General features: G+C 35.2%; 1 protein-coding gene across 1 annotated transcript; it reads left to right on the top strand.

Annotated features, from left to right (window-relative positions):
• Positions 1 to 5,807: 5,807 nt before the first annotated feature.
• LOC145169218 (mitochondrial import receptor subunit TOM20-like) lies at positions 5,808 to 8,510 on the top strand. Its single transcript, XM_079087788.1, has 6 exons — positions 5,808 to 6,037; positions 7,004 to 7,082; positions 7,179 to 7,348; positions 7,515 to 7,562; positions 7,976 to 8,071; positions 8,151 to 8,510. Exons 1-6 carry the CDS (start codon positions 5,939 to 5,941, stop codon positions 8,274 to 8,276), a joined length of 618 nt encoding a protein of 205 aa, XP_078943914.1. The 5' UTR covers positions 5,808 to 5,938; the 3' UTR covers positions 8,277 to 8,510.
• Positions 8,511 to 25,430: the final 16,920 nt, after the last annotated feature.

The following is a 25,430-nucleotide window of genomic DNA, read 5'->3' as shown; positions in this document are numbered from 1 at the left end:
AGCCCAGATGGCGGCTTTCAATGTGGTTGCTTGCTTAACCATTGGACCATAGTCCGCTAGTAGTCCGAGGGCAAACTTGTTGACCTTTGAGAGTTCTGTTGGAACTAAATATGGAATAAGCTTCATCTTTTCCGTGAAACTAGCAGCATATTCAGTAACGCTCATTTTTCCCTTCTTCAAATTCTGAAACTCATTATTGATTTCCATAAGGTCCTGCTCTGAGCAGTATTGCAGTTTCAGCTGTTCCACAAAGTCTTCCTAAGACATCTTGCTCGCTTCTCCTTTGGGCATAGAGTCAGCTAACAGCTTCCACCAACTCAACACGCCAGACTTTAACAATGGGATCGCAAGAACGGTCTGCTGCCTGTTGCTGCATTCGCAACTTTCAAACATTGTCTCCATTTCGGAGATCCAGTCCATAACTTGCACCGGCGTCGGGCTTCCGGATAGACACGGTGGCTTAGATGCCATAAAATCTTTGTATTTACATCCTGTTCCATCATTTCCTCCATCACGATTGTTTTGTCTAACAATCGGTGGGTTGGCTTGACCAACCGTCCCACTGAAGTTTCCTCCATCCGACGGCTCCCCATTCACTTCGGGCTCTTATACTTGAATTGAAAGTTCTTCACGGTTTTTTTGAAGCAGACGTTTAGTTTCTTCCATCTGACGATCCAACATCGTATGAATCATCAATTGTACACCAGCCATTGTCATTGGCTCGGGTGCTGCTGCTACAACAGGTATTTGCTCAATCACTGGTGGTTGAGGTCGTTGATTCCTGTTTTCGTCTGCGTTTCCAACGACGCTTCTTGTTCATGCCATTCTTGATCTATACACCGAATAAGGTGAATTTAGATCTTTATTCACGATAGATATTTACATCATCCTTATCACTCCGAAACGTTTACATGCTAGTTCTAATACCGTCATCATACGCTTAGAATCCTAAACACATAAGGTTTCCAGATCCGGTTGGCAACAAACCATAGATCCGAACAAATAATATCATATATGGCAACATATAACATTTAGCACATAAAAGCATTTTAGGAAAATTTCCTAAAATAAACTAGTGCTTGTGTCTTAAATATAACAGACACTCATCTCACAATCTTCACTTAACATTTTAAGTTTAAGTCTAGAAATCCTACAAATTCCTAGTTCGCTTAAACTAATGCTCTGATACCAACTGTGACATCCCTAAAATTACGGCCAGAAAAGACCGATTTAATTTATGCTTTTAAAATAATTTCAGAGTAAATCCATTGATTTAAAAGAGTTGCGAAATTTGTTCCCAAAACACAATATGATAAAATAAGGTTTATCAAAGCATTTCTTAAAGAAATGTATTTTCATTATATAGAAAAACCTCGGGATGTCATGTTCCGATATAGACCAAAAGCATAAACAATACAAAATAGACCCTACAATAGTTACATATAACTACTGGTCTATAATCCAAAAATATCTTGACAATGTCATCCAACTTATGCTCTCGTGCCACTACCTGTAATACAAAGAAAAACTGAGTGGGTCAGGCTTGGGAGCCTGGTGAGCATATAGGGTTTTCAACCCACAATAAATAATTATATTTAATTTCACCAACCAACAATAACCCGATTACCCATTCCCGTTATCCTCACTTTACGTCCCTATGACAACAACTATTACAAGGGACCTAATCTAGGATTTTCATCGGGACAGACATTACTGCAAAGGGGTTTCCTCCACAATAAATGTCCTAAAGGCAACCACGAAGGGGATAGAGTACACCGGTGAACACATCGTTCACAACACCTACATGTTATGAGCCTGCTAGTGTTCCACTGGACTGTCTAGAAAGAGTCTGTGGTCGTCATCCATACTCCGCTAGATGACTAGATCAACAACAACATCGAGGCCTCTCATCATTTTATTTCATCACACACCCACTGTCTACCCATGTTCTACCTAACATATTAGTAGATAAAATATATACATTTTATATACAGCTTAAAACCTGTAAAAAACATCCATTCAACAACTAGTTCAAATAAACAAATAATATATAAACACATAACACGTATTTTATAAAGAATACTTCATATCTATGTGTTAGAAGAAAACGAATATACACTCACTTGATAAGAAGATGATCGGGCAACACTACGGCTCTAAGAGTAGTATTTCTTCGATGAAACCGGGAGATCTTCACAAAAACCGAGCTTCTCGCGGGCAGAATTTCGGCTCAGAAACTTTACTTCTCGGGATCTTCGGGGCTTCGAGACTCGCTTCGGGTCTCGGAAATAATATCGGGGCTTCGGGGGTATTTCTTGCACGCAAAACGAGAAAATATGGGAGAGAGAGAAAGATTTTTGAGCAAAAAGATCGGCAGCCTCGCATGCCCTTTTATAGGGGCTGAACCTCGCACGTACGCTGGGCGTACGAAGCTCAACGCGGGGCGTAGTTCGGATAAGGTGCCAGGTGGCGAGCTTCGGATGGGGCGACGTGGCCTCTTCTGGACCGAGGAATGCAGCTGTACGCGGGGCGTAACTTCTTCCGATGCGGAGCGTACCTCGCTGTCGACATGTACGCTGGGCGTACCTCCTTGTACGCTGGGCGTACCTCGCATCCCTAGGCTCCCTTCAGATAAGCTTTGGTATGCGTGCCTCGAACTTCAAAAATTCATAACTTTCGCATACGAGCTCCGTTTTCGATGTTCTATACACGCGTAGGTGAGACTTTGCTCTACAACTTTCATTTAGACTCCGTCGGCTAATTTTGACTTTATTTTTATTATATTATTTTTAGTAGGCCGGGACAGGAAAACTCCGTTATAAAATCATAACTTCTTCATCTGACGTCCATTTTCGTCTGTCTTTTCACCGTTGGACTACTATCGACAAGATCTTCGATTCTCGTTTAGATTGTTTCGGCCAATTATCACTCGATCTAATATTCGAACTTTGGGCTGCATACCGCTAAGTTGAAACTTCGAAAAATCATAACTTCCTCATACGAAGTCAGATTTAGACGTTCTTTTTATGTATGCTCTCGGGTTAACGTATTCTACGACTTTCGTTTAGATCACTAAGGCTAGATATCGCTCTATCTTAAATTCATACTTTACGTCATACAGTGCCGTGTCGGTTCTGTCGCGAAACTTCGACATGTCATAACTTCTTCGTTATAACTCGGATTTCGGCATTCTTTATATATTCGGAAACCTTGCCACGACCACTACAAGTTCCTTCATAGATATCGGGCTTATCTAATATTTTATTTTATCTATTATTTTTACCCTTAATTCATTTAAGCCACACAATTAAGCATAAAACACATAATACTCAAATAATACATTCTTATTATTTCAAAATGAGTTACAAAGGTTAACCTAGACTATTACATCGTCATTAATGCCTAGCCCAGAAACACGGGCGTTACACTTCTTCTTCTTCTTCTCTAACCTTCTTCTTCAACTATAAGAGCCAAGAATCACTCAAAGCTAGCAAAATCACACTCACAAGCCACACACTCGAGATTTAGGGTTTAGAGAGGGTTGGATGCTGATAAGGGTGGCTAGAAATGAGACCATCATGTTCTTTATATAGGGACATTAGAAATATTAGGGTTTGTAATCTGAGCCTAGTACGCCCAGCGTACCAAGGGGTACGCCCAACGTACTAGGTGGCCTCCGCAATCATGCTTGGTGCATGAGTTCGTTGCGCGTACCCATGCGTACGCCCCACATACTGATTTGCTAACTTTTAACATAAAGGGCTATTTATGACATATAAAGGGAAAATTCAAGGATTCCAAAATGTACCTTATTTCGGGATGTTACACTTGAAATATTGCTTATTATCAAAACTCAACATTTCAATGAACATTTACATTTCATTTGAACACTAATTATGGCACCAAATAATCATATTACTTTTCGATTCCTCAAAGAACGCTTGAATACCAAAAGTAGACAAGAGGTTACGTTCCATGTGGGATTTCAAGCTTGGAGCATAGTTCCATAATCAACAAGTTGAATTTCCCAAAATAAAACAAAGTTTTATTCAACATTTCATAATCTCACCATGAGACAATGATTGCCAATAGATCATAAATTATAATGGAAATACTTGATCTAAACATTATATCAAACACAAATCATTGTTTGAAACCATAAATCTTGATCTAGAACAGTTAGGGTTTGAAAATACCCAAATCATCATATGAAATCTAAATTTGAATTTAAACACTAGAAATCTCACCATTAGTCATGCATTAACAAATGAATCATGGATTTGAAAGGACATAATCAATCTAATCACAAATCTATATTCACATCATTACTTGGAATTAATAGTTTGAATCAATGAATTATAGAAAGGAAAATACCCAAATTACCACCATTAGAACGAGAATTTGATTCAAACATCATAGAATCTGACCATATGCCAAAAGGTTGATAATTGGATGATTGATTGAAGGAAAATGTACCATCTAACCATAAACTCAAGCTCATATCATTGCTTGAAGCTTCAAATTCAGATTTGAAGATCTAGGGTTTTAGAAACCCATCAAATCACATTCAAACTCACAAATCTCCCAACTATTTCTTAGTTGGAGTTTGTAGATAGATCAAGGAGTTAAACTACATCAACAATTTCACAATAATCACCTAATTCAAGCATAAACTTGGATTTCACCATTGATGGTTAAGAAAACTCATCAAAACAACTCCAATCTTACAAATATGACAACCATTTTATTGATTGGAGCTTGGAGATGGATTAAAGGAAGAAACTACATCATTAATCTTATATAAACAACACAAACGAAGTATAAATTTCGGATTTCAATTTCCATAAAACCCTAATTATGAATTTGGGGAAAAAGAGGATGAAGAACTACCTTTGATGCAATTTATTGGAAGGATCTGAGTAGAGATTCATCAAGCAATTCCAATCACAAAAACACCATGGATCAAAGGGGAAAAATCGATTGTGGAGGTGAAAGAAAGGTTAGGTTCGAGTGGAGAAGAACATGGGTGAAGAATGAGTGAGAAAAGACAGCCAACAACGCTAAATCGGACCAGTTTTGCGATGAAGGCGCGACACGCTTTCCCTAAAATCTACGAATTGACAGTTTTGGTCCCTCATTAAAATTCCTTTCAGAAATGGTCCTAAAGCTCACCTAAAACTTACATTAGCTCCAGAAATGTCCTTACATATCTTAACTTATAAAAATTCGATCCTAGATGCTCACTTGGTCAAACCCTCGGGTCAAACACAAGTTTCCCCAACTTGTCACTTTTGGTCCGTAAACCCTAAAAGTTTTCTTTTGATGCCCAAACTCTATCATAATTTATTTTTGGCTTACTAATAATGTTTATGAGGGTTATAAGTCAAAATCATTGACTTCCATCTATTTATTTATTTCATTTCAAATTAATTTATTATAGGATAAATAAACTTTTTATTTTTATCAAAATATACAAAACTTCTAGCCCTAATAACATGATGTTACAATAAATGTGCAAAAAAATATTAATGACTAAATATGTACAGAGTGAGAAATAATTAAGTCTTTTTTTTTTTCGATTTGTCTGGAGTAGCCGACTATAAGGACCGAATGTGTACAATTAAATAAGTTGAAGGAAAATATAGACAAAAAAACTCAATAATCAAATATATACAAATCAAAAAATATATTACCTATTCAAATCATTATCCCATAAGAAAAAAAACAATTTTAAATAGCTTTTGAAAGTAACACTTCAAAGTTGAAACAAATAAAATTTAATGAACTTACACCTACGGCCTAGATTTACCATACCCCGAGTATTTGACACTTCAAGCAAATAACCCCCACCCTCTTTTACGTTTTGTTGTTCATAAACCCTAGCGGATATTCGACGGTTTGACAGAAACAAGTTCCATCAGATTTGGATCGAGAAACAATGGAAGCTGCCCAAAATGATTTGGAGAGGCTAATGATCTTCGAACATGCTCGTATAACCGCCGAAGCAGAGTACGCCAAGAACCCTACTGACGCAGATGTACGCTTCTCTCTCCCTCCCTCCCTCCCTCTTTCTTTCTCTCTCTATCAATTGTTTATGAATCGATGATATATGAACTTATGGAAATTGATTGAATTTATCTGTAATTTGATTTCTGTATATCGGCGTAACTCCCCCTTAGTTTAAAGTTAAATAGACGTTCATGTCAAAGTGAATGGATTTTGGACTGTGCAATCGATAATAGTTATAGTGGTTCCTTCTTTATGAGAATTCTAAAATTGAAATGAATTTCTAAAGCAATTCAAGATTGGGCTGTTTCTTTTGTTTTCGTCACTAAGTGTTGTATGGTTAAAGTGTTGAATAGAGAGATGATGACTACTTGGAGTAAGTGTTGTATAATCAAAGAATGTTTCTTTTATGGATTTAATGAACACACTGAATATGAAAAAATGTCCATTTACCCTTCTGTCTAAACTCTAGAGGCGATGTTGAATAATAATTAAGTGGTTTTTAGAGAATCTTTATTAATTGAAACTGTAAATGAAGATAATAAAAACATTTATGTAGTTAATAATATGCAGCAATACTTGATTCTTCTTGAAAGAAGATCAAGGTAGGACAGAGAATCGGCTAATTCTTGGGGAAGAAATTAAGAGGGACTGAAAGGGTTTAAATAGAAATAAAAAAAGTATAGTGTTTTGGTTAAAGGGTAGCAGCGTGAAAAAAACTGAGGTCTTAATGGATAAAGACACCCTACTCTCACTTAGCCCATTAACCTCATCTGTTTATATTAAGTCAAAAAGAAACACTACTATTTATCTCTCTAGCTTAAGTCCTGTCCCCATTAAGTCCATTAAGTTAAAAAGAAACAGCACCTTAGTCTTTTAGAATAAAAGTGTAGGTTTAATCAAAAAATAATTTAACCCATCTGTTTTATCACATTTTTCTCTTTGTTAAAAAACTAAAAAATTGGTACCTTAGAGATGAAATGTTATATTATTACAGAATTTAACAAGATGGGGTGGAGCTCTTCTGGAATTATCCCAATTTGGAGATATAAACGAATCAAAGAAGATGCTTAGAGGTACTCTTGCAGTTTCTGTTTTTAATCTTTATTTTACATGAAAACAATCTGCTAACAACTTTAATATTGTGTTCACAATGAATAAACAAAATTTAGATGCTGTGTCAAAACTTGATGAGGCATTGACTATCAATCCTGCAAAACATGAGGCTCTATGGTGTTTAGGAAATGCTCACACTGCTAATGCATTTCTAACCCCTGATCATGATGAGGCTAAAGTTAAGTTTGATAAGGCAACTCAATGTTTCGAAAAGGCTGTAGAAGAGGTATTAATTTATTATCCAATTTTATTGTGCATATAAGTTTCGTAAATTAAATATATATATATATATATATATATATATATATATATATATATATATATATATATATATATATATATTTTCAGAATCATGTCTAAACTGTTCATGTTTTGTGATGAAATTGTTTCAGTGTCCAGGGAATGAACATTATCTCCAATCTTTGGCACAATGTGCTAAGGTATTCAACTCAATCTGTTCACTTGTTTCTCTTTGTAATTTCTTATCAATTGCTCTAAGTTATGATGTTTTTTACTCATTCTACCTTATGTATTTTAAGTTTACTTTCACAAATTTTAATCAATATTCAGTAAATCATATATTTTTTAGATAATGGGAGTGACAATATTTTAAGAGATAATCACAACAATAAGCAAACGGGGTGTGTGTCTCGTTTAAAAAATTGACCACCTTTTGACCTTTTAACGAACGGTGTCAATTGCTAAATTGATTTATGAAGGGTCCACCACAAAAACCTTAAAAAATAAATAAAAGTTCGAAAACGTCATTTTCACAATTATATTGTGAAATTGTTGTTATTATTTTTTTTTTCTGAATCTTTTTCTTAAAAAAAATTTAAATTCAATCTCGCAGGCAACTGAGTTGCACAAGGATATCCACGCACATGGTGCACTTAGTCAAGCTCAACAAACATTAGGCGGAGGGTCTGCGCCTTCTTCAAGTGCTAAGGTTTTTATACAAAAGTTCATTTTATATAATCTTTTTTCTTATTTCACATGATTTTCCTAACGTTTTTATGCATATGTAGGGGAGTGGAAAAAGCAAGAATAGTGATTTGAAATATGATATATTTGGATGGGTGATCCTTGCTGTTGGGCTTGTTGCATGGATAGGAATGGCCAAATCCAATGTGCCTCCATCTCCAACAAGATGATATGAACAAATTTACTTGCTTGCTCATTAGTAAGTTAAAGCTTATTTTATTAAAAAAAAAAAAAGGATGCAAATGTTCACTACATATGCATGGTGTGCATTATTTCATTTTTGAAAATGTTTACAAAATTTTGACTTTTGACTCTTCATAAATGTATTTTGCTATGCGAAATTTCAATAACACAATTTGTTACTTTCCTACTATCTTGTATTATTTAGTCATTACATTCCATGATCATGTCTAGTATGAATGGAATGGATTTTCATATGTTTTTTTTTTTTTTAATCTCTCTCGATTTACGGCAGTCAAAGCAACTCCAAACTCATTTCCACAACTTCTATCCTTCTTTATGAGTCTACATTCAGAGCAACATAACTGACCTAATTGAGCTACAATTTTACAATATATATATATATATATATATATATATATATATATATAAAGGAGGGCGGCACCTCCGATTTGAAGTAGAATTTGTACTATGTTGAGCTGACAAACTTTCCAATTTGAACATAATTTTTGAAGATGACTTAGACGAAATACACAAAACTTCATTCGCGTGATATGATATAATTTGTATTAACATAATTTTGAAGATGACTAAGGCGTAATACACAAAACTGTAAACGTAGAATATGATAACTTTGGAATTTGGAGTAGAAACATAGCGAAAAACACAAGGGATCATAACAATTATCAAGTAACCTTTTTAGCGGGTTTAGTTGATAAGATATATTACTGTTTTAGTGGTAAAGATTTTGAGCTGCGGTCCCTGCGATTAACTTTCTCTTTTTGGTAAGAAGTGGTTGCTAATCTGGCAGATTCCTGGGCCCCACATTTCCATTGCTGGAAAGAACCACCAAAATATTATATCCATAATGTGTAAGTCTTCAATTGGTTTAGAAAAAAAATAAAAAAGTAAAAAGGATGAAAAGTTTTGGGATGCATAATAATTCCACTTGTTTTGGTTCTCTTCCAAACGATGCTCCCAGAAGCATCGTACCAATAGCATTAATGATTAAACAAACAATTCCATTTATGCAGCAAAGATTAGTTGCTTTTTAATGGAAGTTCATCTATCTATTCAGGTCCCAATTGGTAGATTTATCATCATATTTGTATATACAATATCTCTGATTGTGTTTTACTTTAATGCTTCCATTAAGTGATTCACTAATAAGTAGTACTAGTGGGTGTGGGTGTATCTTTTTTTAAAGCAAAGTTAGGGTTCTCATAATTAAAGGTTTTAATTTAATTTTGATGAAGTGGGGGGTGATATTATTATTATTATTATTATGCGGATGAGGAAGGACCACGCATCTATCTATAGGGGCTAGATTTTGCTTTCACTATAGTTTTTTGATTTTTTTTATTAGTTTTTGTATTATGTGTTTACTTGATTCATATCATATATGATGGTGGTAGTGGTGAATACTGATGCCCATAGTCATAGGCTGGCTTTGGGTGCTTTCTTGAGTAAGAGCAACATAGGAATGGAATGGAATGCTGGCAGTGGAATGGAATCATATGATTGGAAGCTTTTCCTGAATGGACCAATAGGTAATTTCTCACTCTCCTTCCCACAAAAGGTGGAGACTTGAAATTAAATATCCACACTTAGTTTGTCTTAGTTCTTTCTTTTCTTGCTGTTTTTTGTGGGATTTTGTTACGTTTTCTTTTATTGTTATTTTATTTATTGGATTTATTGTATAATAATCGGTTCCTTTTATTATTTTGTAATTTGTTCGTAATTCGTAATTGGTGATGGTTTGGTTGGTTTACTCTTGTTGATGGGCTTTACTCACACCAACAAAAGTCACCTGAATTGAAACACAACCTTTCTATTTCTATTTTTAATATATATATATATATATATATATATATATATATATATATATATATATATATATATATATATATATATATATATAATATTTGGAAATTGTGTTTTTAAATCATGAGAATGTCTGTTTTATTTATACATGTCCTTTTTTTTTTTTTTTTTTTTTTGTAAATCGTTCATGTCTTAATAACCACAAAATGTTCATTATATAGATGGTTTGTCCATTTCAAATTTGGTTTTCCATTGAGGTTGTCATAATGTTTTTGGTTTTATCTATTTTCATATATCTGATTTTTGCAATTTGGATCCAAACATGGACCTAAAAGGGGTTTTCTATAAGTACCCATTCATTTTACAATCCCACCTCCTGATTTGGTTTTTGTCTTTTGTTCTTTTTTTTTTGTATTTTTCCTATTTTGTTTTTTTTTTGTTTTTAATTCTTTTTAATTTATTATTATTATTATTATATTTTAATATTATTGTTATTATTATTATTATTGTTTTTATTATTATATTTTAATATTATTATTATTATTATTATTATTTTAATATTATTATTATTGTTATAAACTTCGCACGAAATTTAACATTCGGACGACATTATAACTTCAAACGGCTATATAAAATCGATTTTTAAATATATTTTTTTTATATTTTAATATTTAATATTATTATTGTTATTATTATTATAAATTTCGAACAACATTTTATAAATCGGACATTATAAATTCGAACGACTATATAAAATCGGAACAAAAGCAAAGTTTGTCCCTATTAATTACGGATATTAATTGGTACGGTATTACAATTGCGTGGTGCGTTATGCGGATTGAAAATATTTAGTCGAACACTATACAATGTTTCCATTTATATAGCCGTTCGAATTTATAATGTCCGATTTATAAAATGTTGTTCGAAATTAATAATAATAATAACAATAATCATATTAATATTAAAATGTAAAACAAATATTTAAAAATCGATTTTATAAAGCCGTTCGAATTTATATAATGTCGTCCGAATGTTAAAATTTTATGCGAAATTTATAACAATAATAATAATAATAATAATAATAATATAAATTAAAAAATAATTAAAAAAAACAAAAAAAAAAAAACAAAATAGGAGAAAAAAAAGACAAAAAAGGAAAAAAAATGATGTCAAATCAAATGTCAAAATTTTAATTTGATTGACTTTAGAGGGGGTAAATGTAGTTAATGGGGTATATATATATATATATATATATATATATATATATATATCATTTAATCCAGTTTTAATATATCCAGATACTACAAAAAAATATGAAACCAGATTTATTGGCCCATATGCACTTTTTACAAACTTTGTTTGACACGCATAAGCTAACTTATAAGCTAATTTATTTTGAGATTATTACAATTTAGGACCTATTTGACACAAGTAAGTTTATTGTAATTTTAGCATTTGATATGACAACAAACATAGTTTATCGTAACTTATAAAGTAGCTTATAAGCTAATTTGAGATAATTTTTAATAAACTACCTTAAGGCCATGTTTGCAATACATAAGCTAACTTATTATAAATTAACGTTTGATAAAACTATAATATTAGCTTATCTTAGTTTAGAAAGTAAGTTATAAGCTCATTTGCCAAATAATACGTTAGTGTTTGATGATAAGAAAAAGTCAAAAGTAACTTATCTTAAACTTATGAACTAACTTATAAACTCGATTTTTGATAAAATATTTAAAATAATTTATTAATAAGCTACATTATAAACTACAACCAAGCTTTTCGATAGGGAACAGAAGAAAAGCTTAGTGATCAAAAAATATAATGTACATTGTAAATAGGGTTGATTTGGACAGACAAAATCAAAGAAAGGTGTCGTGTAGCAAAACAAAAGATAAAAGTAGATTTGGGCCTGAACCGTACGGATTGGATCTAGGACAATCCTTTGTAATGTATTGGTATTTGGTGGTCCATAACTTTATTTAGAATCATTATCATGCTTTACCCTAAATTAACATAATAAGCATTAAGCATGACTTTTCACGAGAAATTAGGCTTTGAAAAAAAAGAGATTCACATACCAATTAAAAAGAATACATTCAGTTTCTCTTTTTCTGAAAATTACAACGCTATAACTGAATTTAGTCTCGATTATGGTCTTGTTAGGAAGTGGGAAGAGCAAAGCAATCAGAATCAAAATATTATTTTAAGACATGTATTTTATGTAGTTGTTATGTGTATTTTATCTTTCTTATAAGTAGTTTTATAAAAAAAATAGTAGGTGGATCATATAATTTGTACATTTCACGTAAAAAAGACTAAAAGGTAACTGAGTGTTGTAACAATTATTCTTAGTAAGAATTATTATGTTCATTTAGAAACGGTACAAAATTGATGGAAATTTTGTAGCATTAATCTTGTGAGTGGAAACTTGATAGGAAATTTTCTTAGGTGCTTGAAATTGGGTTATGTAACTTAAAGTTGATGAAATTAGTTTTTAGGGAAATGATTTTTGTAGGATAATAAATTATATGTTTAGTTATTTTTTTTACATGGTTATTACTAAACTCATATTTAGTGTTTAAAAAAAATACCATTTTGATAGGCTATTACAGATCGAGCCGGTTTACCTATTAAAGAAACACCGTTAAATTCATATTTGTTGTTCAAAAACACCATTAAGCTCATATATTTTATACACGATTTACCATTAAACTAACTTTTGTATATATTTAGTCACTTTAATCTTTTCCGACATCATCACTTTTTCAGTTATTTTCTCCGGACAACACAATTTAAAAAAGAGAAAACACCATTTTACATTTCATTTTTTAAAAAGCATTGCAAAATGCATCGTCTCCCTTTCTCCTCATCGGTGAAAACATCCCACCCCTCCCATTAACACTGTCAACAACCCTCATGTCGCCGCTCACACATTTCCCTGCTATTCTTACTCTCTTGCTACATTACAGAAACTACTTTTTTCCCACACTCTTTTGTCTGTATCTTCTTGAATATGGGTTTGAATCAATCAAATGTTTGAATCAATTTTGTTGTAGGTTGAAAATGATGTTTGCCGAAGAAGATGTCTATGACATAGTTTAATGATAAACCATGTATAAAAAAGTATTTAATGGGAAATCGTGTGAAAAAAATATTAACTTGTAATAACCGGTTAAAAGGATAGGTTTTAAACAACTCTTGGGTGATTTTAATGGTAAATCAAGTTGAAAAAATTACTAAATTTGTACAAAAATGACAGTTCATTACTTTTAATATTTGGATAAACATTTTTTTATATTATTTAATTATTTAAGATTTAATAATCAATTTTATATAAGCTGTAACAAAATTATATAAATATATTAGAGCATTAGGTGTGGGCAACAAGGTGCAACACCAAGTTGTGCCACCTCACATGCCACATAGGCAAATGGTGTTATAACACCAAGTGGGGAAATGAGCAACAAGATTCAACACCAACTTTTTGAAGGTAAAAAGGTAAAAAAAAAAAATTTGTTTGTTTGAATATTGATGGTTGCAAACGGCCATAAGCCAACAACGGTCATTTTTTCCCCGTTTCAAGTTGTTGCGATGGCCACGAGATTTGCTCGACGAGATGCAACAAGTTGGGGGGGGGGGGGGGGGGGGGCGGTGTTCCCCCCGTTAAGACGGCTTTGCGCCTTGCCACCTCAGCCTCGTCTCTTCTCGTTGAGGCCCATACCGGGTACTCTTAATATGTAAGTTATGAACAATACTTTTTCCGCAGTTCAGACTTTGACCACACAACAACAGTTATACAATTTGTCAACTTTGATCCCTCTTAGTCTCCCTTTGTTAATAAGAGACACCCGACTTCAAAGCCACAACTCAGTTAGCATAATCACCGCTATTGTCAACCAATGAGGAATTGCCGCCGCTCTTTTTTTTTATATCTTTGTTTCTTATTTACCGATCAGTACATATTTGACAAAATAGATAGGATTCTCCACCAGCTCCTGCTATGTTTGTATTACCCTAAATTGAACGATATCTATTAACTAAACCACCAGTCAATTAACTATTAAATGATAAACTACAATTACATATTCATCTCTTATTTTAACCTGATTTTAGAATGTTGTATTCATCACTTATTTTAACCTGATATGAAAATGTTGTCATTTATTTGCTAGAATGTAATCTTTGGTGATATACTTCATTTGCATAATTAAGCAAAATTAATCAAACGTTCAAACAAGATTTCATCTAATTATTACAACTTTAACAAGAAAAACACATTCAATTACATTCTCTCATAACTCATAATCTTAAGACAAAATTTATGGACAAATCCTTATGTTTTTAATAGTATAGAACAAATTAACCGGTAAAATATACGAAATCGTAAAAAGATTGATTTGAATTTGTCATCTAGTTATCAGAACTTTTATATTAAAAGAATAAAATTAGAAACATTTTTTTTTATAAAATAGACAAAATTAATGAAACTTTTTGAAGATTTCCTTTTTATAAACTCAGAAACGGACACTTCACACTTCCAAAAAGCTTATCAATAATTTTTTTTTTTTTTAAGATTGAAATAATTATTGTCTTGTTTTCTTTAATAAAAGTTAGCCGTATGCCAATCATATAATTAATTTGTAAAAGCATGAGCACTTTTGAAACAATTTTCTACTTCATTATTGAACATAGCTTCTATAGTAAGGAAATCATGACCATATGAATTACATGTTTAATTTGTCAAATAAACTTCTTAAATGCTAAAAAATAATATGAAAAACTCAATAACTACACTTTAAAGTATAAATTTCACCCAACAAATGGTCTTTCGTTGCTAGCTATAGTTTACTAAATTTGAATTGAAATATTTTAGAAAACCACTTTAAGGGTATAAAACTACATATTTATGACTTCTAAAAGATTTACACCCATAGTTTTTCTTTATGAACAACAAAATTTATTAAAAGCCTGTCAGGTGCCAATTACTCGATACCCGACAAAACGTATTCAAAACAACCGAATCATACATAGTAATGACGCAAACTCTAAACAAATAAAAACCTAACAGAGACGAAAAATATCACAACATCAACAACTCTTATTAACCAAGAACCAATTGGTTTTTCACAACTTACATAAAAAAACCTCACTACAAATCTCTCAATCACTCAAATACATAGATCCTTACTACAACTCTCACCTAAACTACTCACACCTAGTCTAGAACAAGAATCGGAAGAGAACTCAACTACAACGATTACAAAATAATCCTAATAATAGAGAGAAAACCCTAATCATATTTCAGAGAGAACGAGGACTCAATACACAAAAGAAGTGAACATCTAACTTAATTATCTCAAAATTAGACATAGAGAAAAGCATATATACTCCGAGCATGAACCAGGACAAATAGATATTAGATCCACATATAATCTGAACCGAAAAGATTTGTGCCTCTTTGTAACTTTCCATAACATGAGCCACAGTCTACAACTTAGTACAACATAACAAGAATAGTCCTCCCTGCAAATATCTTAATAAACCAACTACTAATAAATTACATTATATCCCTTAAACAAAAACTAAACTAACAAAATCTAAACTAAACAAAAAAGGATATAATAAAGGATATTAAAGTCAAATGATAAGTTTTAACATTCAACTTTCTCAACAACCCCCTCAAACTAATCACTTGACAACCAAACATTCTCTTGAAAAGGATCAACCAAACCCACATGTTTACTCAAAACATTATGCTGGATAGTTCCCAAAGATTTTGTAAGAATATTAGCTACATTAGTGATCTAGAAACATTTAAAAGGGGCTTTTCAACTTAGAATTGAAAAAGAAGTTCTATTTATTAAAAAAACAATAGTTAAAATAGCTTCTCCCCAAAAACTTCTAGGTAAACCAGACTGAAACAATAATGATCTAGAAACATTTAAAAGATGCCTATGTTTTTGTTCAAAAATACCATTTTGCTAAGGGGTATAAGCACAAGAAGTCTCATGAATAATACCTTTATTTGCAAAAAAAAGTTTTCATTATAAGATTAACAAACTCAGTACCATTTTCAGACATAACCACCTTAATTTTAACATTAAACCGAGTTTCTATAAACAAAACAAAACCATGAAAGCAAGAAAATACTTTGTAACACAGGGTTCCTGGTATGTATTTAAATTGTAAATTTATTCATTTTTACGTAGGAACTCGACGAGTTGGAGGCCCCAAACTCGTTGAGTAGGGAATGTAATTTAGACGCGGGTTTTGAAGTCTACTCGACGAGTTGGAAGCCTCAACTCGACGAGTAGGGCTGCCATAGTGAAACCCCAATTTCAGGGTTTTGCACCCTATTTAAGCATCTTAATCCCCTCATGCCAGCCTCATTTACAGCCTCAAAGTCCCAAACCCTAGATCCAGAAACCCTAATGTAATTGTGAGCTTGTGAGCAATTTTTGAGTGAAGTTTTGTGTGATTGAAGCTTGTGGAAGAAGAAGAAGCTTGAGGATTCAAGAGGAAGCTAGTAGATCCAGAGACTCCATTTCATTCTCATCATTTTCTGGTAAGCACGTCTCAAACTTGCTTAGTAACTTCTTAGATCTTCTTATTATCATATTATTGGGTTTTTGGTTCAAGAAGCATGACCTTTGGGAAATGGACGTCCCAAGAGAGTTTACCATCATATCTGGAAGCATGGAGGGATTTCATGGCATAAAGGTGCAAACTTTATGGCCATTGAAGCCCCATGCAAGCTAGTGGATGTCATTTTGGCCTTTTAAGCTCCAAAAGGTCATGCATGGAGAGAAAGATGGAAGCTTATGTGTTAATGTAGTATTTAGGGTCCATATCTCAGTGTATGTGCCTTAGTATGGAGTAGTGATGACTTGTGGACTAAGATCTAGGTTCTAAAGAGTTAGGGTTTGAGCTAAATCCATTAAGTGAGGGTATTAACGGGTAAAGTTGGAAACTTTACCCTTAAAAAGGACGTTTTCAGCATGTAGGTGAACTATGAAGCCCAGATATGAAGATTAGGGGCTTAATATATTAAGGTGGCTTAACAGACTGAAGAACTCGTTGAGTCCATAGAGGAACTCAACGAGTTGGGGCGAAGTGTCCCGATTCTGTAAAAGGCAAAACTCGACGAGATGACTGGAGAAGTCCCGATTCTGTAGATAGGAGAAACTCGACGAGTTGTGAAAGAACTCGACGAGTTGGATCGCTATTTCAGGGTTTATGATTCATGGAACTCGACGCGTTGATGGACCAACTCGGCGAGTTGAGTCAACCCAGGATGTTGACTTTGACATTGACTTTGAATTTGACCAAGGTTGATCCGTAAAGGGGTTTTGAGTGTGGAATGTTATCTGAGAGGTTGTTCTGTATAGGGTGTGAGTAGAGCCGGTTGCGGAGTAGGGATTTTCAGCTATTCACGACTTTGAGGTGAGTTTCCTTCGGTAGGAACGGGTCTACGGCACCAAGGCCGACCCGTATATGTGATATGATTAGTAGCTGAATGTGGGCGGGGCCCGTATCTCATAGATAGCATGATATGGTACATATTTATATACTTAGTTATACTTATTGTCTGTGTGATACCTGTATGTATTTTCATGATTAGCTGAGTGTGGGCGGGGCCCGTATCTCCTAGTAGCTGAGTGTGGGCAGGGCCCGTATCTTCTAGTAGCTGAGTGTGGGCGGGGACCGTATCTCCTAGTAGTTGAGTGTGGTTGGGGCCCGTATCTCCTAGTAGCTGAGTGTGGTCGGGGCCCGTATCTCATAGTAGCTGAGTGTGGGCGGGGCCCGTATCTCATAGTAGCTGAGTGTGGGCGGGGCTCGTATCTCATTGAGTGTGGGCGGGGCCCGTATCTCCTAGTTGCTTGTTATGTGTATGGTATGTGGTAGTTTGGGGAGACTCACTAAGCTTCGTACTTACAGTTTTCAGTTTTGGTTTCAGGTACTTCCGGTAGCAAGGGGAATAGCTCGGAATGATTGCAGTGCACACACCATTTGTTTAGCCTGGGATGTTTTCACTATGGTATGTTTGACATATATTTATGATATTTTGAGATACATGACTTATGGCATTTATATGATGTTTGGATAACTATGGTTTTATTAATGATTTAAAAATGAAATTTTTGGACCGTATTTTTGGGATGTTTCAAGTTGGTATCAGAGCCTTGGTTTGAGGGATTCAGGCACACTCTCGGGTGTGTCTGAACTCAAACTGAAGGCTTGGTATGAAAATTTTCAAAAGAAAAATCATTTTTATAAAAGAATTTTGAAAAGTGAAAAGAATTTTGAAAAGAGAAGGGTGTGGTGCATGCAATCAACCGAGCTCAAGTAAGTACTCCCAAATTACCCATACAAGTTTATGTTATGATATTCTTATGAGAACTGCATGCTAGATTAGGGCTAAGGATCTAGGAAGGATGCCTTATGTGCCTGTTATATGTGTATCAGCTTTATGAATTGCATGCTAGTACTGATTAGTTAGTGATATGATGGCCTGAGTAGGATATGCTTAATTATGTTTACTCAATGCTCGAATGCTGCTTGCTTTGTGCTTTTAGGATTTCTAGTTATATTTAACTAACTAGTAAACGAATATGTTAAGTTACATATTACGAGGACTAAATAATTTCAGAAGGTTAGGTTTAGCTCTATTTTGCAGCTCTTGTTTGAGTCCAACCGTTGTAGGGTAGGACCTCTTATTTGAAGAATTATCTAGTCTTAGTGATATGCAATGGTATCCGCGAGCTAGTTAGGGGGAGATAACAAGGACTTCTTATGCAGTTGATGGTGGAGAGTGGGTTGGTGATTACCCTAGGGCAAGCCTAGGATGAGATTAGCGCGTGAAGCAGTAGTAGTAGAAGGGACTTGGTGGAGTCGATGCAGTTCTTGAGGAAAGTACGGATAGATGTGGAAGGTAGTATGTGAAACATCCCAAAAATACAGACCAAAAATTTCTTTTTAAAATCATTTATAATAAAACCATAAGCCATCCATCATCATAAGAAAATCATAAATCATGTATCTCAAAACATGATGTCAAATACTGTATTAAATCATATGAGAAAAATATCAGAGTCTAAACAATCCCAGGCTGAAGCTGTGGTGTGTGCCATGCGATCATCTCAAGCCGTTCCCCTTGCTAGTGGAAGTACCTGAAACCAAAACTGAAAATTGTAAGCACGAAGCTTAGTGAGTTTCGCAAACTACCACATACCATACAAATATCATGCAACTAGGAGATATGGGCCCCGCCCACTCTCATGGAGATTCGGGCCCCGCCCACACTCTGCTGTCTAGGAGGTTCGGGCCCCGCCCATACTCCGCTGTCTTGGAGATTCGGGTGCCGCCCACACTCCGATGTCTCAGAGATTCGGGCCCCGCCCACACTCTGCTGTCTAGGAGATTCGGGCCTCGCCCACACTCCACTACTAACATGCATACAAGTATCACACAGACAACAAATATATCTACCAAACAATCACATATCTATACTCAAATAATACTATGAGAATCGGGCCCCGCCCACTCTAGGCTGCTACGAGATTCGGGCTCCGCCCACAGTCAGCTACTAACATAACACATATACGGGCCGGCCTTGGTGCCTTCGACCCGTCCCTACTGCAAGGAAACTCACCTCGCAAGACTGACTGCTGAAAACTCGAGTGAGAAATCCCTGTTTGCTGCTTTGGCGATTCTCCAGCTATCAATTCCGTAATAACACTTAATTAAAATCTGCCAATCCTCCATAGGGTAAAATGACCATTTTACCCCTGGTCAAAGTCAAAGTCAAGGTCAACTCCCAGTCAACCCAACTCGTCGAGTTATCTCCCAACTTGGCGAGTCCATGAAATTCTTAAACTCGTGGTCAAGTGAGTCAACTCATCGAGTCCCTTAACAGACTCGTCGAGTTCTTTCTATCATAATAATCGGGACCGCCCGCTTCAACTCGTCGAGTCCTTCCCTGGACTCGCCGAGTTCCCTGTCTGATTGAGCCATCTCAATGGATTAAGCTCCTACCATTCAGATCTATGTTCCAAACTTCATATTTATACTGGGAATACACTCTTAAGGATAAAGTTTCCAACTTTACCCGTCCTTAGTCCTTTCTAATGGGTTTAACCCAAACCCTAACTTCTTTAAGACATAAATCTTGGTCCACAAGCCATAATACCCTAAACCAAGGCACAATATACTAGATCTAGGCTCTTATCATCTGTGGGACACGTAAAGTCCCGAGCTTTCCTTCCATGCGTGGTCTTTTAGGGCTAAAAGGCCATGTTCTTGCATATAAGCTTGCATGGGGCCTCCATGGTTATAAAGTTTGCACCTTTATGCCATGGAACCCTTCCTAGACCCCAGATCTGAGATGTACATCACTTGGGACGTCCCAATCCCAAGGGCTAAGGTTCTTGAACCAAATCCTTCATAAAATGAAAACAAATAGATCTAAGAGAAGAAGGATCAAGTTAGGGACTTAATTACCAGAAAATGTAGTAAATTGAGTGTAGTTCCTGTATCTACTTCTTCCCCTTTGAGCCTTCTATCCTCTTATTCTTCCACAAGCTTCAAAAGGCACAAATAACACTCAAAATGGCAAGAAATAGCCCAAAATCACTCAATGTGGGTTAGGGTTTCGAGATTAGGGTTTGGAGGTGATAGAGGTTGGGGTGGAGGCTAGATATGATGATTAAATAGGGTGCAAACCCTAAAGATTAGGGTTTCCTCCTGATGGAACTACTCGTCGAGTCAAGGATTCGACTCGTCGAGTAGACCACTTAAACCCCACGTCCAAGCTGGCATCTACTCGACGAGTTAGGGATGCCAACTCGTCGAGTAGCTCTTAAAAAATGAATACTTTAATAGATTAAATGCGTACCAGAAACGGGGTGTTACAATTCTCCCCCACTTGTTTTAGACTTCGTCCTCGAAGTCTGCTGCATCTGAAAACAACTATGGGTAGTGCTCCCTCTTCTCCTCCTCGGGCTCCCATGTCCACTCTGAACCCTTACCGTGCTGCCACTGCACCTTCACTAACTCAACCTTCTTGTTCCTTAGCTCCTTCGTATTGCGATCTAGAATCACCACTGGTCTCTCAATGTAGGTCATGCTGTCATCAACCTGAATATCCTCAAGGGGTACCACTACTGAATCATCCACTAAGCACTTCCGTAGCTGGGAAACATGGAAAATGTTGTGGATCTGGCTGAGCTCGGCGGGAGGATCCAGTCTGTACGCTACCTTGCCCCCGTTTCCAGAATCGTATGACACCCTTCCAGGGCGACACCTTCAGGAGAACCATGTCGCCCTCCCGAAACTCCAAGTCTGAACGCCGCTTGTCGGCGTAACTCTTTTGCCGACTCTGAGCGGTCTGGAGCCTGCTCTGAACTTGCTAGATCCGCTCGGTCATCTTGAGTACTACCTCCGTACTCCCCATGACCCTCTGACCGACCTCACCCCAACAGATTGGGGTCATACACTTCCTCCCGTAGAGCATCTCGAAGGGAGGCCGGTCTATACCGGCGTGGTAACTGTTGTTATACAAAAATTCCGCTAACAGAAGATACGTATCCCAACTACCACCGAAATCCAAAACACATGCGCGAAGCATGTCCTCGAGAGTTTGAATCGTCCTCTCTCTCTGTCCGTCCGTCTGGGGGTGGAAAGCGGTGCTGAAGTGGAGACGAGTACCCATCTCTGTTGGATTAGTGTCTAAGTCCATAAATATATTTGGTATGTACTTGACCCGATTGGCATGGTCCATTTGGGTTGCATGGCATCATGCATTTGGATAAAATAAAATGAGAAAAATAACACTTAAGGTTTATTAATATATTATAAGTTCTAATATATTAATAAGATTATTTAATTAGTAATGATCAAGAATTAATTTGGAATTAATTAAGTGATCAAAAGGAGACTAATTAAATATATGGGTTGATTGTGTAAATCATCTATACTTGTATAGTGGGCTAATGCTCCATGGATTATCAAGTTGGGCTAAAACCCATAGGATGCTCCATGGATGCTCCATGGTGTTTTTGTACCCATAGATCATGGAAATGAAAGGTCATGACAATTAGGGTTTACATGGTGTAACCCTAACTGTGACACACTATATAAGCATCTTATTCTTGACAAAATCGGACACTATGTATGTATGGTGAGGGCTAGCCGATTTGATGAAGTGTATCATTTCTCTCAAGTTATTCCAAGTGTATTTTGATGTTGTGTGAACCATTTGAGGTGTCACACTTGGGGCAGTCGGCTCTTAAGCATCAAGGAATCAAGCTACATAAAAAAGATATGTCTTCTAACTTGTTTTATTACCCAAGTATGAAAGATTGTATGCTAGATAGGGTAATACCTTGGAATATTCATATTTGCATGTATAATAGAGAAAACATAGATCCAAGGTATTTAGGGTTGCATGTACACTTAGGAGTGTTATAATGCTCAAAACCCAACAGTGGTATCAGAGCCTAGGCTTGTTTTCAATTATACTTGATGCAAAGTGCTGAAAAAATCGATTTTCGGGCTGTCTGGGCACTGGACTCACCGAGTCCACTGATGGACTCGCCGAGTCCATGAGGAAACTCATCCTACTTGTCGAGTAGGTTCATACACTCGACGAGTAGGACCCCCTGACAACATATTTTCGACTTTTAAGGCTGGAATTGGACTAGAATCATTACTCTAAGCTGTTTTTGAACCTATAAACCTGTTTTTGATGTGGTAATGTTCACGCTAATTCAATTTCAAAGATAATTGTCAATAGATTCATGTTTTATATTAGTTTTATGGTTAGGCTAATTACATGAAAAAGTTTGATTAAATTGTCTTGTTCTTATGAGTTGCTTAGATTAATAGAAAAGTTATGTGAAATTGTAGTTTTCAATCCAAATTAATCTAAGAGTTTATTCTAAAATGTGTTTTTGTAACTTTTCCTCAAGTTATGTGAAAAGTCACATTTAAGATTCATAAAACTCATAAAGTTTTCCATAAGTTATGAATAAGGAAGAGTCACATTCTTTTAATGGTTTAAAGTTTTCCATAACTTGTCCTCAAGTTATGGAACATGAAGAGTTTTTGAATTAAAACTACTTTAAACACATAAGTTATGGAATTGAAAAGTTTTTGAATAGTTCAAAACTCGCCCTCAAGTTTTGGAATTTGAAAAGATTTCCCTTATGAATACTTTAATTCCAAGTTAAGCCCTTAGAATTTTAAAAGTTAAAATTCAACCCTTATACTTTATAATATTATAAGTTAATAATATTTATATATATGTATAAGAGCAAGTCGTCTTACCATTAGTAGGCCTCATTCACGAAGCCGGTCTATAAGGGGGGTATAAGGTTACTGCCTATAAAATGGCAGTTTAATGGGTGTCCACTCTCACCCACCGCTTCCTTGACTGGTGGAGGGTCGTTAGCCGAACAAGTAGGACAAGGACTATAATTCTCCCTTCATTAAAAGTATTAATGATAAATATAAAGTAACTAAAATGTTTTTATAATTCCCAATCTTAGTTACTTTAAGAAAATGTGAATAAGGTGCTAATCCATGAAATTACACTTTGCACTTTGCTTAAGTCAGTTAGTGGAGCGTGTGTGGTTAACCGGCACACTAGCTTGATTTAACAAGGTAGGCAAAGGGTAACTTAATATTTTTCATAGTATCGGTGGAGCACGTGTGGTTAATCGGCACATCGATTAAGGGGTAAATATTAAGGGTACCAAGTAATTTTCATGGTTACTTCACACCTTGTTTTGTGATCCTCGGCATGCCAGTCACAAAACCTGAAGGGCACACTCGAGATTGAAACATGCCATTGAAAAAGTTCAATGAATCTCAAAAGAATCTAGGAGTTTCAAAACCAATTAAAACCTAATAAATTATTTCGTTTTTCATGGTGGAAATTGGTGAATCATCATTCGCCTACCTTCAAATATTTTATAGCTTGGATTACGGCATCCCTCTTCCAAGTTATAAAAGTATTGTGTTGGGTCCTAGCCTTAATATTTCATATTGGGTGTTATATTAAGGACTTTAAATCAACGATCTTGAATATCTCCCAAAAGATGTCAAGTTCAGACATTTATGACCTTCCCAAATCTCTTGGAACTTCACTTCCTCCACCTCCTCCAATTATCCTCCCTAACCCACAAGTTCAAGGTCACTCAAGCCCTATTGGCAAGCAAGGTCTATGTGTGATCGCATCTTGGAGATGAAGGCACATATTGACAAGCCGGGAGAGTTGGGTGTCGAAGTCTTAAGGAAGTTAGATGTTCAATCACTTTCTAAGTCACATAGTGAGTTACCTTTGGGACTACTATGAAATAGACTATGACATGACCCTTAATGATCTTATCTATTTGCTAGGTGCTGCTGAATCAGAAATGATTTAAGGACTAGTAAAGCAAATTTGATTAGAAGATCAACTTCCCAAACCTTCAATGGACATTAACAATGGTAACATTGGATACCCAGTAAAAGCTTTCTCTTCCCAATGAAAAGGGATCGGCCATAGTCAACTCGGTTGACCAACTGGTAAAGAGAATGGCTAGGTCTGAGAGAGTCCTACCAAAGGGTCCATATGTGTCTATTGCCAAAGGAAGGGGCATTGATTGCGAAGCTGCCTATTTATCTGAAAGATCATAAGGTTGATCAAGTCAATAAGTTTGACCCAACTTCAGATAAAGTCCACTATCTAACTCTGTTAAGTTTCTATTCTGATATTCTTATTACATGATGTGACTGGGTCACATGTTGATGTTTTAAGGATCAAAGAAAAGTGAAGAAACTTAAAAGGAAGTATATGCTGATTCTGATCGCGAAGATGGATCTCGATCGCATGGTTCGGTGATCAGACTTTTTGAGCTACTGCTTAAGAGTTGTGATAAATTGCTTAGGAATAAGTAACAACATAGTTTTCGTATGCATATGCATTGTAAGGATAAGTTTTTCCACAAGTTTTAAATAAAAGAAATTTTTGATTTCATTTATTCTAAGTATCCTTACAATGACATTTGTGGAAAATTGTTGCTTATATGATTCCATTGATAGCAATATTGGAAAATGGATTTGTTTCTTTCATTTGTGGTAATGTCTAATTTATCAAATAAGGAAAGATTCTCATCACCCAAGGTTTCAGTTGGATAGAAACTTGGAATCATGCAAGTTGTATAGTATGATGAATGAGAATTTTCATCTTTGGAAAATTAAGACTAATTCCTTGTTCACATGTATATGTGAGTCAAGTGAAGGATTAAGGGATCGAGTACACATTCTTG

The sequence above is a fragment of the Lactuca virosa genome, chromosome 4, assembly GCF_052849685.1.
Source record: "Lactuca virosa cultivar CGN04683 chromosome 4, Lactuca_virosa_CGN04683_v6, whole genome shotgun sequence".
NCBI lineage: Eukaryota > Viridiplantae > Streptophyta > Magnoliopsida > Asterales > Asteraceae > Lactuca > Lactuca virosa.
This window is presented reverse-complemented; position numbering and strand designations above follow the sequence as displayed.

Excerpts from the sequence above, each read along its gene's own strand:
- LOC145169218 (XM_079087788.1), top strand. The coding sequence starts at position 5,939 with ATGGAAGCTGCCCAAAATGATTTGGAGAGGCTAATGATCTTCGAACAT. Across the intron at positions 7,349-7,514 it reads TCGAAAAGGCTGTAGAAGAG|TGTCCAGGGAATGAACATTA; the intron begins GTATTAATTTAT and ends AAATTGTTTCAG. Across the intron at positions 7,563-7,975 it reads CTTTGGCACAATGTGCTAAG|GCAACTGAGTTGCACAAGGA; the intron begins GTATTCAACTCA and ends TCAATCTCGCAG.